Here is a 14434-nt window from a genome sequence, read left to right as displayed (position 1 = left end):
AATTTTACTTTGTAAGAATTTTTAAATGACATAAACTTAAAGATTTTATTTCCATTTTCAGTAACTTATTAATAATGTTGTGCTGCTCCTTTCAGTGATGTTCTCTTAAAACAGATCTGCCAATTTAGCCCTTTTCTCCATCTGTTTTTACAGTAGAATTTATTCTCTGTCATTGAAATCAAAGGCATTTATTTCTGAATGGACTGGGAAAATTAAGACCATAATCTTCAGAAATTAATCTGTTTTGGGGAGAATCAACGTTTTGGAATATTTCCAATCTCAGAAGCTTTTTTGAGATTTCTTTGGCATCATACAGAACATGAGTACAGGGTAGGATGATGCTGCAGTCTTATTGAGGATTTACACAGCAGAATGCCTTGTAGATAGAACTCAAATATATAATTCATGCCTTAAATATTTGACAGTTAATTCTCCAGCCAGATTATACCCATACTGGCTATTTGACATCATGTTTGGTTCCATAGTATATTGTATAATTAACAAGAAACTGGAATTACTTCTTGAAAACAGTACTATTTTTAAAGGCAGGATTTTCTGCAAACTGAAATAGAGGTAGAGCTTGCAATGAGACAGTGAGCTATCGTTAAATGACTAGACTGGCTCTGGCTTTAATCATCCCTGGATGAAACTCATTATTTTCAAAAGAGTGCATTTTGTTGGCAGGGGCCATGGGGCTTCTGGTCCTTGTGCTCTGTAATTCATTGTCTGCACCACAACTTAAATTTATAGCTAATTCTATATTCTATCACTTTCCCCCTGTGAACATGTATTGAAAGAAGCATTTTTAGCATAGGTCTTAAGTAAGGCTTTATAAGAAGGGATTAATGTAAGGCATTGTATTTTAATGTGTTGACATCCAGGTCTTTAGCTTCAGCTCTTGCCAGACATCACCCTTGCTAATATAGCTGTGAGTATGAAATACAATAACTATAAAGTAATCAGATCAACTTATATCTCTGGCTCTCCATGGACTCCACTGCCGTATACTCGACAAGATCCTAAAGCTTGTACACAAAATAACTTCAATGTAGACATCACTTTTAGTCTCCATGCTGGCACTATTGTCTTTCCGAGAAGAATTTTTCTCTTATTGGTTAATTTTTCTTCTCATCAGAGCCTGACAGCAATAGGCAGAAACTTAAAATTAAACTGAGGATGCATATTAATAATGCAAGCAAATTATTTGCTGTTTTTATTGTATGGTTGTTTTAAGGAGAGGAAAGATGCAAGAAAGGATATTTACACCAAGTCAAGTAGTAGGCATTTTTATTGCCTTAAAACTCATTAACATTTTTCCCATAAAAGAATCATTTTCCCCCTTAAAAGTAACTCCAATTTTCTATTTCTTTTAAGTATTCATCAGGATAAAATCTAGCCTAGGGTTAGGTTTAATTTTCCGCAATAAATTTCATTTTCACTTGCCATTTCACTATACATTATAAGCATATGTATCTTTGACAGAACAATTCTAGAGCAGCACAATTTTACATGTATCGAATAAATGTTATATGATTAATTGTTTGAGGAAAAGTTGTAGGATATCCCCCCATGGTAGGAAGGAAGAAAAAGAATAGCTATTTTGAATACCATAGTAAAAATCGTGGTATAAAAACAGAAAGCCAAGATTTGATATATCCTGTCAGTTTTCAAATTAATTTATTCTAAGTTGTTTGTTTAATTTTTTAAAGCATGAGTTGCTAAACTCCAACCTGAGTAGACATATGTCCTTGAGAGAATATTTTCAGATCTCTGCATGTCTCAAAAATTTATAAAACCCACACATGATCTATCCTCGAGGAACATCACTTAATTTAGATTAGTACAATAGGCAAATAAAAATGTTTCCATATTTTTGGGCAGTGAAAACATGTCTAGGACTCAAATGTATACAAATTGGTCACCCTCAGGCACCATGTGCATGTCTTATTTTAAACCACTTACTACCTCACATTTAATTATGCATACTGATTGATTCTTTTCTCGGCCATGAACCTTTCAGGGAATATAGTAGTTTCAATTCATATGTTCATTGAATGAATTAATTTGGTTTGGGGCTGGATGGGTCTTTAAATTTCCAGTTTTATTCATCAGAATTTTAAAGTAAGTTTTTACTGTGAAAATAAAATGGACTAATACATGGCCCTTGAAATAATAATAATGACGATTATTTTAGGTAGAATAAGCATCATCAATTCTACTTCTTTTGAAAAGCTATCACAGGCCTCTGCTGGAGGGAAAGTCAGTTGGTTTTACATTTGACACTCAAGGCAATTAGGCCGCACAGGTGTAGCATTGAGCTACATGCCTCTCTGTCTTCACAACTTGTGATGTTCAAAAAAGCCAGGAAAATTCTCCAAAGTAGGCTGACCCCCCACTGAGGACTGGCTGTGTGTCACTTTCTCCTGCTCACTTTTCTCTGGGGACAGCAGAGGGCTAAGGTAAAATGCTGAGTATGGAAAGTGAGCATGCTGGATCCTTCTGTGCACCACTGGTTTGTATTCCTTGCTAAAGTATGTTTAAAAATCCTCATTATGTTAGAGTGACAAAAGTGTTTCTTGTTGAGAAACAATTAAAGGGAACTGGAGACAGTTTTGCTCTGAGAAGACTTGGATGAGTCAGAATTACAAACCAGAACTACTGAAAGAGATGAGGTGCTGGCTGGGAATAAGAAACACCCTTGGACACCCTTAATTAAACGAAGATAGTGTATGGATTCTCCACCGTTAAACCTTGGTGGGTTAGGTTTGAAATAATTGAAAAAAAAAAGTAAACAAAATTCCCTTCTGTGCCACAGCAACAGACATTCAGAGTTCTTGGAACTAAAGAAGTCAGGTAGTATTCCTAAATTCTTGAAAGTTTTAAGTCAATCATATGAAAATAGTCTACTGAAAAATTCCTGTATCTTCAAAGAAACTGTATGTTTATAAATCTGCAAGTCATTTTGACTTACTTTCCTGACTTAAGAACTGAATTCTATTTGGACCTGAATTTCCAAATAGATAATTTCAGAGTAAGATTTATTTTTCTGAGAGTATCTCCAGTCCTACAAATGGTTTTATATTCCAGATGCAAGTGTTCTACAGTCCTCAGGGGATTTATTATACCAAATGGCTGATCAGATTAAAAGGTATGGGGGCATTTAGGTTTAGCAGGAATCATTTTGGGGGCTTCAGTTGATCATTACTGAAATATGGTAACTCATGCATGAAATGTTTGAAATTGATTTAATGTCTAGGCTAGGCATAACAAAGAGCTTACAAGTTCTTTTAGATCAGTTTCCCTTTGGAGGCAGCTTACTGTCTAACTACACTTAGGGTAGGACTAATTCATTCCATCTTCAGATTTTTAGAATTTAATCCCAATCCCTAAGGGAGCAACTTAGATTGATTCAGTACATTTGACTGAAAGGTACAGCCCCACCGGAGGTGCTCCTGGTAGCTATTGCAGTTTATCGGCGTATTTTCTTATAAGGATGAAAATATGATTTGCAATGCTTTTTCATGGTGACCAGAAATTAATTATAATCAGTATGGAACTCGGAAACCACTTTCTGTGCAAAATCAGATTCACTAAATCCCTTTTTAAGCTCTGGGTCTCAAAATGTTGGCTGTTCTGTGTAAAATATAAACACCTCTAATGAGAATATTTCTGATAATTTATATTGATTAAGAATCTTTAAAAAATAAGCTTAAAATATCTCATGACTCAATTGCTATAGTACAATTTGATGGAAAATAAGTCTCTGATAAAAATGTTTTATTGAAGAATATTTTGAGAAACTTGTATCCACAAAGAATAAATCTGAAGAAACCTCCATAGAATCCTGCTAACTACCTTGTCACAAAAAGCAATTCATGGTCAGACCTCTTGTAGATGGTAATTTAAGATATTTTCTTTAAATTAAAAAATTTTTTTTACAACAGAAGAAGATGCTACTTCTTATGGTTGTTAGAGAAGTGAATCAAAATGATACATTTGGCAATAAGTCCTAGTCAGTTAAAAACCAGGTCTAGGAAATTTCAAGGCTATTTAGCTCAATAGAAGCCATTTCTCCCCACCCAGAATTTTAACAAAGCTGAATATTTGCCCCATTTTAAAGTTTCAAGATTATTACTCAACACAAGTTATTTTCTTTATGTTTTCAAGGGAACTGAATAGAATTTTGACATTCTTTGAGTGATGTTCAATTGTTCAAATAACCTACTGAAAGTTGTTTTTGCCTCTGTATTTCCCATAGGCAACTAAAATATCAACCTTATTATTATTATTATTATTTTTGCTGAAAAAAAATCATCATTCCATTAACACTGGTCACATGGTAAAATCTTTGATAAAAATTTTAATTGTGATATAGGAAAGTGAAATACTTATTAGTTAAAATATTCAGTGTTTACCTCTTGAGAGTATTACACTGGAGAGTACTAAAATCAAATTATTTCTGTGATGCGTTGATTCACTGAGCTCCACTTATTCCTATGCTGTAGAGTTCTACTGAGCCCCCTCAAATTCCCTCTCCTGGGGCTGCACAGACAAATGCCGTATTGCCCTGACTAAGAGGACGAATGATCCAGTGTGCCAGAGATACAGTTTTAAAAATAATTATGACACAGTATGTGAAAGGTGTGTGGCGGGTGATACATTGCCCCAGTCAAGTAGTCACCCATGTTGCCTCTGAGGGTCGGGACAGATATTACATAGGGGTCTGATTTAGACCTTCTAGAGAAACAGCAATCCTGTAAATGAGCTGAGATCTAGGAAGAGTAGATAACATGTGGTATAAATGAGCATCGCTGGTTCAGAGAACTCAAGTGGATCTTCATGTTAAATAGTAGCCCGCAGGTGAGAGTGGGTGGAAGACATTGCTGGGAAGGTGAGGAATGGCCAGGACAAACTTTCTCCTGCTGAGTTGGTTCTTAAGTCCAGGTCTTTAATTTCTGACTTGTTTCTTCTCTATAATTACCACTATTGGAAAGATGTATGTTCTGTAATTCCTGAAATTAGGGACCGATATTCTGAACTACCTTACATCTGAGGGAATTAGGAGAGCCTCCAATGTCGGCCTGCTGTTCCCTCTTCTCATTGCACTTCTGCAGATAAGGTCCATTGGGTGGGCAGCCCTCCTCCTCATACTGACCAGGTGCACTTCCTGCTTGTGTTTTAGAAGCGGCTTCCTATTCTCTTTGGAATTATTCATAGAAGCTAATCACACCCTTTTGTGGGAATCCGGTGACACCTCACCTTCTCTGTAATACAGTGCCTGCCTCCATGGCCTCTGCTGGTTCACTGTGCCTTAGTGTAACATGTGTGGCCCGCAGTGTCCTCCCCCTTGGGCAGTTGAATGCATCACCGTGTACCTTACATTGCAAACCAGTGAGGATAGGAGTCATGTGTTCAGCCAACATGATAACACTAAGGAATGAAGTTCATCCTCACCTGCAGGGTAACAGGAAGGGATTGAAATACTATGTCAGGGAAAAATCAAACCTTCTAAACCCCAGGCAAGAGTAATTCTTATGAAATTTTCTGTCCCCTGTCAACCATTTCTTATGATTAACTACAAGTTTAGAGGATGAGGGAGGAAAGCATGAAAAAGTTTTGAGGTAAAAAATTGTTTCTGTTAAGTTATCAAAACCAATCTTTTAAATTTTGTTATATAATACATAAGAGCTAATTTTGAATGCAAGACTTTTCAGACAATATTTTCCTTTATGAGCTATTAAAACAAGAGCATGATGAAATCTTATCATTTTGACATTGCCTTTCCGGGCTCTTGGCAATATATCCCTTGCAAAATGACCATTCTGGTGTGTGGACGTTGTCAGTCATTCTATATCCGTGATATCCCTGGACCTGGTAAAAGTGGATTCTGACAACCAGTGAATTTTACTGTTAGTGTGATACCTAGTCAGGATACGGCTAATCAGAATGACAATGAAGAAATATAAAATAGAAAGTAAGTCTCAATTAAATGTTCTAAATACTGTATATGATATTACATAGAGAACTGAGTCTGTTTTCCTCTCTACAAATCTACTAGAACACATATATTCACATGATTATTTTTTCTCTTGAAAGTACAACTGTTTTCAGGGACCAGGCACTCAATCTACCTAGTGTCTGCAGACCAAGGCTAATCTCATTTTTAGTAACTTCTTTTGCAATTGCCTGGGAAACTGGTGGCACTTATTTTTGAATGATATTAATAATGATAGATTTGAGAATGGTTTGGAACTGGAAAGCTTGAAAAATCTGTTATTAAATACTTAGATTTGGTAATTGAAATAAAAAATACAGAACATCAAGAAATTCCATCTTGAGCCAGGTGTGGTGGTGCATGCCTGTAATCCCAGCACTTGGGAGGCTGAGGCAGGAGAATCGCTGTGAGTTCAAGACCAGCCTGGGCTACATAGCGAGTTCCAGGTCAGTCTCAACTACATAGGAGACCCTGTATCAAAAAACCAAAGAAAAAAAAAAGAAATTCCATCTTTGTGAGTCATTTCTAGATGAATACTGGCAATTTTCTTTGTATTTTATCCTAATATGAAGCTTAGAAGTTAAGAAAGTAAGGGGAAATACCAAAGGGTTACACACCACAAACAGGCTGAAATTCAGAATGTTCATCAAGATGGTGAAGCATCTGTTATTCTGAACTCACTAACCTTAGGTATTTACTGCCACATAGTCAAGGGCAGAGACAGACTTGAGACTGAACCAGATAGAGGACTGAAGTTGCGTTACTGTCAACAAAGCTAGGACTTTTGAAGGGTTGTATGCTCAAGTACAAGATGCGTGAGAAAAATCATTTGCATGGGAAATGCAAAGCACATTTTCTTATATCAACTTGGGTTCAGGGTAGGAAGAAAATAGCTATGAACTACAAGCTTACTTTTATGGGTTTGAAAACAATTCACAGCATCTCTCTGGTAAGAAGTTTGTGTGCTGAAATTAAAATTAATTAAATGAAATAGTTTCTGTTATTCTGTTTCTGCAAATGAAGCAGTAGCTTACGCAAGAGCGTCTTGTTTTGTAGATAATGGTGATAAATTCTGGACAAAATATAATTAAGAACTGTGTGAAGGTATAGGAGTGTAACCCAGGGCAATTAGAAACATGGTAGAGTCAATGCTTGTAAGAAGAAAATGGCATTGGATTGGCTTCTAGATTTGTGTTTCTTTTTTCTGTAAGAGTAGCCCCTTGTTTACCTGCTATGAAGCAGCTCAAATTTAGCAAGAAACCTACAAACAGACTAATGAGGACTTAGAAAAAAGAGTTAAGATTACCTAAGAGCTGGAATATCAGCCAAGAATGCAGGAGGAGCCACTGGAGGGGAGCACCAGGTGCTGCTAAGAAACTCCACCTGTCTCTGGGTGACTACTGAATAACACATGTGCCCATGAAGTTTAGTGAGGGGTACCACAAATAAGTAGCTATTTCAGCTGCAGCCCACTATGTCACTAGGGAGACATAGAGCTTGCATGTTAAAATGAAATAAAAAATAATATTCCTCATTGGACCATAATAGAATCTAGAGTCTTTATATCACTCAATCTCTAATCTTTAATTTCTAGACATTCAAAGAAACAGAATAATGTCATCCATATTCATTGGAACATATAATTCATAGAGATCGATGTTGAGGTGTTTCAGATGTTTTTAATCATCTGGCAAGAATTTTAAAGCTCGAGCCGGGCATGGTGGTGCACGCTTGTAATACCAACACTCGGAAAGGCTGAGGGCCCGACGATCGCTGTGAGTTCGAGACCAGCCTGGGCTACATAGTGAGTTCCAGGTCAGTCTCAACTACATAGTGAGACCCTGTCTCAAAAAACCAAAAAGAAAAAAAAAAAGCAAAAAAATTTTACAACGATTTTCATAAAAACTCTCAAAGATGTAAAGCAGAACATGTTCACAATGAATTGAAATATAAAAATTCTTAGTATAAAACTAGATATACCAAATACCAACACTCGGAAAGGCTGAGGGCCCGACGATCGCTGTGAGTTCGAGACCAGCCTGGGCTACATAGTGAGTTCCAGGTCAGTCTCAACTACATAGTGAGACCCTGTCTCAAAAAACCAAAAAGAAAAAAAAAAAGCAAAAAAATTTTACAACGATTTTCATAAAAACTCTCAAAGATGTAAAGCAGAACATGTTCACAATGAATTGAAATATAAAAATTCTTAGTATAAAACTAGAAATTTTAACTTGAAATGAAAACTCTTTAACTGAAAATAAAATATCAAAAATAGAAAACCCCCTGGATTGGCTTTAAAAGAAATCTGGGAACACAGAAGAGTCAGCGAAATTGAAGATAGGTTGATAAAAATTATCTCATTTGAGAAATGCAAAGACTGGATAATTGACCAGAGCTCCAATGACTCTGGGATCATATCCAATCTAATTGGGATCTCAGACAAAGAGGAGGGAATGAAAAACAATATATATTATTGATAATATTAGCCAGATTTGGTAAAAGGTTACATAAATACCTATTTTGAAGAGCCTCACAAAAATCCCAAGAAGTTTTAGTAGGAACATAACCATGCCCAAGCGTCACAGTCCAACTGCTGAAAATCAAATATAAAGAGTCTTGAAAGCAGGAGCAGGAGAGAAACAGACAGCACAGAGAGCAACAGCAGTACGGGAGTACTGACTTAGCAAGATGAGCGGCAGTATGGAGGGTGGGCCTCTAAAATGCCCAGAGGGAAAAGGAGAACTCTATATCCCTTCTCGAAGAAAGACAGCATAAATATTCAGCTAGAAGAAAACAAAGAGAATTCCTGGATAGCAGACTTGCAGCACAAAAAGACATTAAAGGAAGTTTGCCAGGCTGCTGGGAAATAATGGTAACTAGAATCTCAGGAAGTATTTTAGCAAAGAATGCAGAGCATGGGAAATGGCCAATGTGTGGACAGATATAAAACATTATTCTATTAAAATTTCTCTAAAATATATATAACAATTTAAAAACATGATAATGTGTGTGTAACATAGTTAAACTGAGTGCGTGTGGTAATGGGCATGAACAGGAGGGTGAATTGAGCTGTGTAATTGTATGAATCTTACATCTTATGTGAAATAGTGCAAAATTTATATTGCTCGTTAGTCTTTAGTAAGAGTGGAAAAGTTCTAAGTCTAATTTGTAAGAAAATATAGCCCATAGTGACATGTTTGATGGAAGCAACACTAGCTACCTGCCTTTCCTGTGACAACACAGCTGTTCACTTCCTTCCATTCCATTTTTGGTGTGTTGGATGTCTTGCATGGCCTTAGCTGTGACTCGGTCACACTACCCTCTTACAGCCTGCACCCAGCTATCTGAAGACGAGAGTGGGCATGGTGAAACATCGTGCCCATTCTTCACTGCCTTGCACCAGAAGCGGTGCAACACTTTGTCTGGTATGCGAGAGCAGTAGGTCACACACTCTCACAGGGATCCTCAAGGTAGAGACAGTGTTGCCTAAGTGTATTCAAGACAGTGACAATTTTGAAAGAACATTTAGTGCTACCTCTGCCACAGGCCCGATTAGCAGATGAAAAATACATAAGAAAAAACACTCAATGGATTGACTAAAATTTACAAGCTCAGGAAAAGAAATAGGAAAAGTGGGTCAAAAGTAGAACAGAAACAATCTCCTTTCCTTATTGTAATACCTAACATCTGAGATTCCAGTTCCACAGCAGACGTGGGAGAAATATGGAAAATGACTTCATGTTAGAGAATATCTCATCAAGTGAATCAAAGATTTTTTGTTTTGTCTTAGAAATTCTGAGATACGCAGGGCTTTCTTGGAAAAGACTTTTTGCCTCCACTGGTACTGACTGAGGTCTCACATGAGGACTGTTTCGTTTATCACTAGGCACTAGACGAACCAGCCCAGGCTGAAAGTGTGTCCCGGGACAGCTCCGTAGACCTACCCCTGGAGGTAATGACTCTGGTCACCTGCTTTTGGTTTGCAGTCTGCAACTCGGTGCTAACCCACTCCCTGGTTTCAATTCTTCCAGTTCTGTTTCCCTGCACAGCTCAGGCAGCAAACTGAAGAGCTCTGTGCTGCCATTGATAAGGTCTTACAGGAATCCTTGTCTATGGTAATGCCTTAGACTAGAACACGCTACTCAAACATTTGCTTGGCTTCTCTTCATTTCCCTATGTTTAGTATGATGCCTCTCAGGCCTGTCTTTTCTTTTTCTTTTCTCCCCCTCCCCCAGCATTCTTCTGATTCTCCTTCAAGGTCTCCACAGCAGACATTGCTGGGTTCTGAAACAATCAAAGTATGTATATATTTAATATCATTTATTGAACCGTAGGATTTTCTCAACTAATGGTTTTAAAACTGCAAGCCAAGGTCTAATAGGAAATTGGGAATCAATTTAACGGTCAATCTTTGGGGCGTTAGTAGAATATCAGATGCTATTGCAAGTAGCGTATAGGAACTGGTAACGTTTGTCACAATTTGTTTCCATGTACACAGTTAGGTATCTATATAAAGGGTTGCAAAGTAAAAGGTATTTCTTTCTGTGAGTTGAGTCCCAAGCAGTTTGGAAGCCAGCCTACTAGATTGCGTCCTTGGATGTTGCACTCTGACAAACTTCATGTAGAATTTGTGGTTTATCTCAACTGTAGCTTAAAGACTAATGTAACTTACCATTGTAATTTGTAATTCAGAATTGTCCAAGTGAGAAATGAAGTAGACTAAAGTAGCATTAGTCTGATACCTTTGTCATAGTATTATTTCTGGATTTTTTAAATTGACTGAATTTATTTAATTGTTCTTTAATTCAAATGGACATAACCCTTATATTTTAGATTATTAGAATACTGCTAGATTTTTTTTGTTGGAACTACATATGTAAATGTTTCCTTCATATAGTGTAGCCATGTTCATTTTTTTGGATAAAATTTTACATTTCTACTATTTTCTCAATTACTTATTATAACTTTCAAATTTCAAAGAGCGTGTGATTCTTCCTGTATTGAAAATAATTGTTTTATTTTTCTTTTGGGGTCAGCCTTATTTTATTTTCTTTCTTGAAATTAATATAAGTATTTTTCCAGGTCCTTTTAGAAAAATGAAACATTGTGTGGCTGAAGTAGGTCTTAAATATACAAAATTGCTTATAAATAGAAGAGCAATCCTAATTATAGCTGGAACATTATAGGCAAATATCCATAAGTGGTAAAATAGAGACTTGGTAAGAAATCATTAGTATTAAAAATTATACTTTAGCAGAGAGGACTCACAAATAGATATAGTTTTTGTATTTGAAATATGTTTTGTTGTATATGCTTTAAGTCTTTTATTAGACAATTAGGGTGTGTCAAAAATAACTATATCAATTTTAAATTATGTATTTTCTGATTTGTTTATTGAACATGTAAAAACTCTGTATTATATTAAATATAATTTGAATTAGGTTGAAACTATATGTGAGTAATTTAGATCATTGCTTTGTTTAACAAATACTTAGCAGTCACGTTCTTAACAAAAGCAGTATTTTAAGCTACTAAATTTTAGGCAATTTTATATTTTTTGCTTTGTTCTTTGACAATTTTTGTACATATGTATGAGGCGCACTGTCTGCTGCAATACCATGTGCATTAGTGATCAACTCAGTAATTAGTGTGACTATCACTTTGAACTTTTATCGTTACTTTATAATGAGCACATTCATAAACCTCTCTTCTTCCTGCTTTGAGATATGTAATGTAATAGCGTTAGTTATATGCACCCATAGGACAGCAGAAGCTGTTTTTTCTCAAGTGATCACACTGTACCCCTCCTCCACCTTGTCCTTTGTGTTTCCTCTCCCATCCTTCTGCTTCCAGCTGCTGTGATTAACATTTTTAGATTTCACTTAGGACAGAGATCATCATTTCCTGCCTTTCTGGGCTCAGCTAGTTTCGTGTAATGTAATGCACTTCAGCACATTGTTCCAAATAACAGAATTTTGTGTTTTTTCGCCGGGCAGTGTATATTTACCATGTTTTCTTTTCTCATTCATATAATGATGAACATGTAGGTTAGTTCAGTATCCTAACTGCTGTAAATAGGGAATTCATCAGCCTGAGTGTTTCATTAAGGTATTATTTCTGGATTCTTTAACTGACTGAATTTATTTCATTGTTTATCTTGGTACCAGGATAGGTACTTTTTCAGATTCTTTTAAAAAAATAAGAGTGCCAGAGATTTAGCTCAGTAGTTCCACCACCTGCCTCGCAAGCACAAGGACCTGAGTTTGATCCTTGGTTAAAGAAAAAAAAAAAAAAAAGAAATAACACATGTGTCTGAAGTAGGTTTTAAATATACAGAATTGCCCATAATTAGAAGAGCAATCCTAATTTTCAACTGGAACATTATAGGCAAATATCCAGTAATCAATATTCAACATGAAGATATTATACTTCATCAGAGAAGACACACAAATTATCATATAAGATGGAAACACTAACGATTCAGTTACAATTGATAATTTAGTACTTCTCTAACAATCTAAAAGATAAGGTTTGAGTTAAAGAGCAGTGGGGTTGTTGGATCCTATGGTAGCACTCTTCTAACTTTTTCCAAGAAGCTCCATGGTACTTTCCATAACAGCTATACTAATTTGTAGTGTCATCAACAGTGAGCAAGTTTCCTCCTTCACGTCCTTGCTAACGTGCATTATTTATCTTCTTGGTAAAAGCTCTTGTGGTGTGAGGTGGTCACTGTGGTTTTTATTTCCCCCAGGATGAGTTATACTAAGCATTTTCACATATCTGTTTACCATTTGCAAGTTTTCTTTTGAGAAATGTTTATTACAAACACTAGTCCATTTAAAAGATTGAGTTGTGTTTTTGCTGTTGAGTTGTTTCTTATACCTTCTGGTTAGTACTGTTTTCAGATGTGTAGTTTGCAAATAATTTACCCCATTGTGTAGGTTCTTTATGCTCTTGACTGTTTCCTTGGCTTCAACAAATACTGATTAACAGACATACTTATTTACTATATACCCAGGGCTGTGAGGCACAAGGAAGACAACAAGATAGGCACACCAACCCACAGGTTGGTTAGCATAAATATGGGATAGAATTCAAGCTGAGTATCAAACATTGAAACAAGCCTGCCACAGGGCTAATGGCTTTCAGAGCTGGGATGGTAGGTAGGCATTACCACACCCTGACCTATTTTCCTATCAATTTTAAATCTCATAAAATTCTTTAACATTCTGAACTTTTCACTTTCTGTATGTACACAATTTTTTTGAATCTTGTCTGAATTTTTATGTTTATACTTTTTCTCAATCTTTTCACTCAAAATTATATTCTCAAGTTACATCCACTTACCTACAAATGCCCCAGGTTTTCCTTTATGGCAAAGCAGTGCTCCATTATGTATAAATGCCACATTTCTTTATCCATTCATCTGTTGATAGAACATATGCACCATTTTCAAAAGGTTGTTATTATAAATTGTGCTGCTATGAGTACGAGTATGCATGTATCCATATAATATGATGACTTTAATTCTTTTTGGAAGACACTTAGAAAGGGAATAGCTTGGTCTAATGCAATTTTTAGCTTTAGTTTTTTTGAGGAATCTCCACACTAATTTTCATAGTGGTTGTGTTATTTTATTTGCTTTTTCTCTTACAACCTCACCAGCATTTGTTATTTTTGATTTCTTGACAATAGCCATTCTTTCTGGAGTAAGATAATATCTCAGTGTAGTTTTCATTTGAATTTCTTGAGTAGCTAGCAGTGTTGAACATTTTTTGATGCATTTATTGGCCATTTGTACTTTTTATTTTGAGTAGTGCACATTCATTTCAGTAGCCTATTTTTGATTGGGTCTCTTATTTATGGGGCTCTATTTTTTTGAATTATTATTATATTTTCTAGATGTTAGTTTCCTGTCCAAGGAATAGCTGGCAAAATTTTTCTCATTTTATTAATTGTCTCTTCACTCTTTTGGTGGTTTCATTTGATGTGCAGAAGTTTTAAAAATTAATATAATCCCACTTGTTGATTCACAGTGTTATTTCTTGTACCATTGGGGTTCTGTTCAGAAAGTCCTTGCCTATTCCTATGTTTTCAAGAGTTTTACCTATTATATCTTCCAGCAGTTTACTTTGTAAGTATGTATTTAAGTGTGTAATTTACTTTGACATTTAGGTTTTATATCCATTTTTATTTTAGTTTAATACATGGTGAGATATGTGGGTCTAGATGCAGTCTTCTGTATGTGGATATCCAATTTTCCCAGCCCAATATATTAAACAGGTGATCTTTCTTATAATTTATGTTTTTGGCCCTTTTGTCAAAGATCAAATAACTGAATGTGCCTGGGGTTGTTTTTACTTCCTCTGTTCTGTTCCATTGATATGTCTGTTTTTGTGCCAGTGTGATGCCGTTTTAGTCATAGTAGCTTTGTAGTAT

The 14434-nt window shown here is 35.8% G+C and overlaps 1 protein-coding gene across 1 annotated transcript in view; it reads left to right on the top strand.

The window, feature by feature from the left end:
* Positions 1-14434, top strand: part of Mlip (muscular LMNA interacting protein) — a 245808-nt gene that overhangs the window by 157315 nt on the left and 74059 nt on the right. The window contains exons 5-7 of the mRNA XM_033763417.1: positions 9882-9947; positions 10027-10110; positions 10231-10293. Of these exons, the coding sequence (XP_033619308.1) occupies positions 9882-9947; positions 10027-10110; positions 10231-10293 (213 nt within the window). The remainder of the gene's footprint in view (positions 1-9881; positions 9948-10026; positions 10111-10230; positions 10294-14434) is intronic.

Source organism: Fukomys damarensis, unplaced genomic scaffold (assembly GCF_012274545.1).
Source record: "Fukomys damarensis isolate Sample0158 unplaced genomic scaffold, DMR_v1.0_HiC HiC_scaffold_14, whole genome shotgun sequence".
NCBI classification, from domain to species: domain Eukaryota; kingdom Metazoa; phylum Chordata; class Mammalia; order Rodentia; family Bathyergidae; genus Fukomys; species Fukomys damarensis.
The sequence above is the reverse complement of the archived record's forward strand: the minus strand, read 5'-3'. Positions and strand labels throughout refer to the sequence as shown.